Source organism: Fomitiporia mediterranea (assembly GCF_000271605.1).
Source record: "Fomitiporia mediterranea MF3/22 unplaced genomic scaffold FOMMEscaffold_9, whole genome shotgun sequence".
NCBI lineage: Eukaryota > Fungi > Basidiomycota > Agaricomycetes > Hymenochaetales > Hymenochaetaceae > Fomitiporia > Fomitiporia mediterranea.
Genome location: NW_006760394.1, coordinates 487,574 through 492,805, shown reverse-complemented (window position 1 = coordinate 492,805; position 5,232 = coordinate 487,574). Strand labels below are relative to the sequence as shown.

At 44.2% G+C, this 5,232-nt stretch overlaps 2 protein-coding genes across 2 annotated transcripts; one reads left to right on the top strand and one right to left on the bottom strand.

Annotated features, from left to right (window-relative positions):
- Positions 1-941: 941 nt before the first annotated feature.
- FOMMEDRAFT_159067 (uncharacterized protein) lies at positions 942-2,023 on the bottom strand (the record flags this gene model as incomplete). Its single annotated transcript, XM_007269099.1, has 3 exons — positions 942-1,240; positions 1,299-1,671; positions 1,727-2,023. 3 exons carry the CDS (start codon positions 2,021-2,023, stop codon positions 942-944), a joined length of 969 nt encoding a protein of 322 aa, XP_007269161.1.
- An 818-nt stretch (positions 2,024-2,841) lies between these two features.
- On the top strand, positions 2,842-4,100 carry FOMMEDRAFT_30448 (uncharacterized protein; the record flags this gene model as incomplete). Its single annotated transcript, XM_007269098.1, has 6 exons — positions 2,842-3,007; positions 3,055-3,082; positions 3,141-3,245; positions 3,305-3,547; positions 3,604-3,662; positions 3,730-4,100. 6 exons carry the CDS (start codon positions 2,842-2,844, stop codon positions 4,098-4,100), a joined length of 972 nt encoding a protein of 323 aa, XP_007269160.1.
- Between the last annotated feature and the right edge of the window lie 1,132 nt (positions 4,101-5,232).

Sequence of the window (5,232 nt, the reverse complement as noted above, 5' to 3'; positions counted from 1 at the left end):
TAGGCGGACTACAACATCAGAAGGAGTTGGAGCCCAGGTAGACGCGCAGAACATTGCCGTTATGCTTCTATTTTCGTTGTATTAGTAGAAAATATAGGATACTTCATCTATTATTTTGTACTATATATCAGTTAACATCAATTGGATTACAATATATACAATTAAAACTGTTATTATTATGTGTACTATTGACTTAATATGTTTTTACGACGACTTATACTCAGTAATGATCCACAGACACATTATATAATTCATCACATTGTTATATAATTAAGTAGTTTATTATATAACTAGGTACATTATTATATAACTCAGGGTCATCCCTAATTAGGCCGTGGGAGTCAGGGTCCGGGTGCGGAAAAGACGCGACTTGTGGCGGTCCCCGATCGACGATTAGCGAGAACCTCATTGGTATGGCTCTTCATGAACGTATGGGTCCTATGGGAAGAAATAACTCGAGCGTCTATGAAACATGCTGTTTTGACTCGTCGGCTCCGCTCGTGCACTGAAAAATCCACGATCTGCTTATTAGTCACGTGAGTAAGTACCAAGCAGTGGCATATAATAATTCTCTCTTTTTTAAAGCTGCACCAGAGCTCCGCAAAGTCCAGTCTCTAGACTCTTTACACTAAACTCTTGTGCATCAAAATCAGTGTTTTATACCCTTTAGCTCTAGTCTTGGTGCCTGTCCCGCTGATTAGGAGTGCCGTCAATAATGCTTTGCACGATTTCCCCTCGATGGAGTGCGCATTGCTTTAATGTTTCTTTCAGATACGGTGTAGTCATTGCTGCTGCAGTGCAGGAATAGAGGAATCCCTGTTTAGCCATGAATATGAATTCCTATTAGATGCTCAAAGCAAAACAATCACATATGTAAGTCTAAATAAAGAGAATAAAACAGAAAAAGATCCCTCCGTCTCGAAGTCCCAGAAGCATACAAATTACCAAGGACGTCTCGACTCAGCGATCGATTCTGCAATGAAACCGGCTTTCTCATGTTCCTCCACAAGCTTACGCTCAATTTGTTCCTGCTCTTCACGTGATACACCTTTACTCGCAGCGGATTCCTTCGCCTGTCGCATTTTTTGTTTGTATTCGTGGTATTTGTCGTCGGTACCGAAGATGAAGTCGAGCCAGCGGAAAGAGGTGCTGTAGTTGTTGACGAATGCCATGTGGTGGAAGTCATGGTGGTCTGCACCGGACCAGAAGGGGATGATGTGTTGGAGTGAACAGGGGAAGTCTGCAAAGTAATCATGAACATAATGACGATATTTAAAACGGGGAGAAAAGTGACATACCGTAACCAGAGTGTGCGTCGATAGCTTGGAATAGACGAAGGATAATCCAAACGTAAACAGTAGCGATATGTAGAGAGTGCGTTAAATAGCAGTAAAGAAGTGGACCGCCGATCGTGCCAATTCCAAGAATGAATACCTCGGCCGGGTGAGCATACTCAGCAGCAAGTCCGAACGGTGCGGAGTACTTGTGATGAAGCTTGTGGATGTGTCTGTACAATGGTCCGTAGTGTAAGCACCGGTGCAGAACGTAGTGCGTAGCATCCTCAAGGACAAAGAATAGAGCTACTTGGCCAGCCATGGTTCGCCAGTCGGGGAAAGGAACCTGCCAAGTTGACATGCCGAGTGCTTCAGCGAGTGGGTGGAAGAGCCAGATCTATTCGCAAGTTAATCATATATAAAATGTAATATCTAATAAAAATGTATCGTACCTGTGGAAGTTCAATAGTGAAATGAGAAAATAGCACGAGCTTCGTGCACTCCCACTGCTCCGCTGGAGTTGGAATTTTGTTCGGTTGGAGCTTCCATCGACGGAAATACGGAATGGCGTCGACGATAATCCACGGGATGCAACGACCGAAGTAAATCACCTCGTGTAAAATAAAGGACATAATACCCGTCGCAATTGCCGGGTCCTTGAACGAAAGGTACCACTGTACCCATTTATGTTCGAACCAGTTGAGTTGCGCGAAATCCGTGTTTGAGTAGAGGAACTCGACCGCCGACATGGCGGGAGCAGTTACATTCGCCATTTTTATAGTATACGTAAACCTGTAAGTCGTAAATCCGAAGAGAAGGAGCTCAACGTCGTTTAGGACGGCGACGGGGAGGATGGCGGAAGGAAGAAGCTCGTTTGCGAATTTTTTATAGACAACTCACTTCCGTGACCGTGAAGTCAGGCAACTCGAAGAATTTCCGCGATTACGTCATAAACTTTGGCGCCGTCTATTCATTTCGCTTTCAGTAATTTTTTTCAGTTCTTTTTGCCCTCTTGATGTTTTCAAAGGTGAGCTGCACCTGAACACGGCCTGGTATCCAAAAGATATACTTAAGCAGCTCCAGGAACCAGTCATTTCTTGAAACCTTGTCGATCTGGCAGGACACGGAGTTAAGAAAAGTATCAAAAAAGCTGTGCGACCAATCTCAGGGATATTGCATTGATGCATTTTACCAGCGACCCCCGTAAACAAATTACTTTAGCTGAATACTTGTCTCTATGTACATGGGCTCGTGTCGACATGCGTGTTTCGTTTTATTTTTATTTTTTGCGTATCGCTTATTCGCCGATGATCTTGATGCACTCATCAATAGTATAATGTGAGCATTGTTTAATCATGACTGCTCGACAATCCACTTTCTTTGACTTTCAGAGATCCGAAACTATGTTTTTTGGCTGCAGAGAAGTAATTCAATAATAAGACATGCAGCACGATTTGGCACATTTATTTGTTGAACTTTTCAAAATTTCAAACCAAAAAACGAGTTTGATTACGTAATTCAATAGCGCGTGTCGAAGCCAGCAATTTCTTTCCTCGTCACGACCTCGATGTCGGTGCACCGGCTGCTGTCTATCTGCACAATTGGCACTGTTGGACTAACATGTAAAGCCTTTCTGAACGGATTCTGCGCGTCCGTAAAGGTTACCGGGCTTCAACATCTACTCAACGCACTTACCGACGCTGAACGAGACAATGGACGGGGCATCGTTACCAGTGAGTGTCAAACTATAACAGCTTTTCACATACATGATTGATCTTAGCATCCTCAGTTGCGAATCATATTTCGACGTAAGCGTTGCTCTCAGCCTATGAGAAGGCATCGGCTACTCTAACTCTTTGTATTCAGGCTGGACGATCCGTTAATATGGGGTGCACTTCCTGCACGCTGCTATTTCAAGCTACGCGATATGCGCTGGGCTCTCGGAGCTTCCGACATCATGTTCACAAACCCGTATGTACTCCATTCACCTTTGCATAGTCAGATAGTTCAAGCCATACTTGCCTAGGAAGTGTTTTCTCCGCGTTCTTTCGTAAGGGCCATGTCTTAGAAACGTTCCGCGGTAATGGTGTTTTTCAGCCCGCGGTCGATACAGCGATTGCGAAACTGGACAAGGGGGAGTGGATACACCTCTTCGGAGAGGGGAAAGTAAACCAGCCGTATCAATATGAACTCTTGCAGAGCACGGAGGTGGCTGGTGGATCGAGCGGCAAGGGAAACTTAGTTGCCAGGTTGCCGCGCTTCAAGTGGGGAGCGTGAGTCTCAGAATATTATTAAATTATAGGATTCAATGTAATGAAGTACATATCAGAGGTCGCATCCTTATGGAAGCTCAGCGTCTACCAGTCATCATTCCTATGTGGATATCTGGTTCGTGCTTCCCAAGATGTTTATTTTTTTGTCTGTTGTCTTACATGCAACTACTTTTTAACCATAGGATTTGAAAACGTGATGCCTGAACCCCGGCCACAAAGCTTCCCGGCAAAATTCCTACCTCGGCTACGCCAATCCCTCAGTATCACCTTTGCACCACCGCTCGACCACTCACGTCTATTCGAGATACTGAAAGCAGCGCGAAGTTCCGACAGCATGCCACTAGTCAATCAAAATGTGGTTAACAAGAATGCTGATAGAAACGCGGACAAGATGAAGGATCCTGATACAACCGAGAAACGACGGGTGCAAGAGGCGCTGACCGCTGTGCTACAGCGAGCAGTGGAACAACTGGGATATGCTACTTCTGGACCTCTACTTGGGTATCCGCCTAGCACGGACTTGGGTCCAAAGCGTTTCACTGAAAGATCATGATTGTTCACTGATTGGATGGGAGGAGATACTAGTTTCTACGTCATACCGACAAGTTTATCCTTATTGATTCATTACAACGATACGATAGGTTTACTACATCTTGCACATCTTTAATTTAGCTCCGTTGCTTAGTGAGTTATAGACATGCTCGAAATTTATCATTTCTAATAAATTGGCTAGGATTATGAAATAGATCTGTCATATTTATGTTTACAGGAATGGAATGAGATTATTCCGAGTAGATGTCGGCCAGTTGATGGCAGGGTTAGGAAGGCCGTTACGTTTGCTCCAGCCATTTATCTCATTTTGACACATTCTGGCATACAGGCACACATGGACTCACCTAGAAGTGCAGAGGACACAATTGTGCTCTGTTCTTTTTGCTCCTATCTCTTTCTTGCTGAAACTGTGTCTCTGTCTTCCAACCAGTTTCAATGTGTGGCAGGTGTCAGCAACAGCATAGAGGGGACCCGAAGGCTCAGCAAGGGGACCCAGGCTACAACTATCCTACACAACAGAAATACAGAACACAAGCACCAGAACATAGTCAGAAGTCACAGAACAGACAGAGAGAGAGAGTGAGACAAGAGTAGAGTATATAGAGTGAGCCTAAGAGTATAGGACTACCTGGAGTAGACAAGATCAAGACTACAGGACTAGTCTGATCTTGTACACCTATATATACTAAACTACACAAGAGCACTTAGGGAGTATGAGCTACTAAGAATGATAAGCTATGAAGAATGAAAGAAAGGAATGTCAAAGATAGAGGTACAAAGAATGAAGGGATAGACAAAGGTGTCAGCAACAGTGTAGAGGGGACCTGAAGGCTCAGCAAGGGGACCCAGGCTACAACTATCCTACACAACAGAAATACAGAATGTAAGCACTGGAACATAGTCAGAACTTGCAGAACAGGCAGAGAGAGAGAGTGAGACAAGAGTAGGGTATATAGAGTGAGCCTAAGAGTACAGGACTACCTGGAGTAGACAAGATCAAGACTACAGGACCAGTCTGATCTTGTACACCTATATATACTAAACTACACAAGAGCACTCAGGGAGCATGAGCCACTAAGAATGATGAGCCATGAAGAATGAAAGAAAGGAATGTTAAAGATAAAGGTACAAAG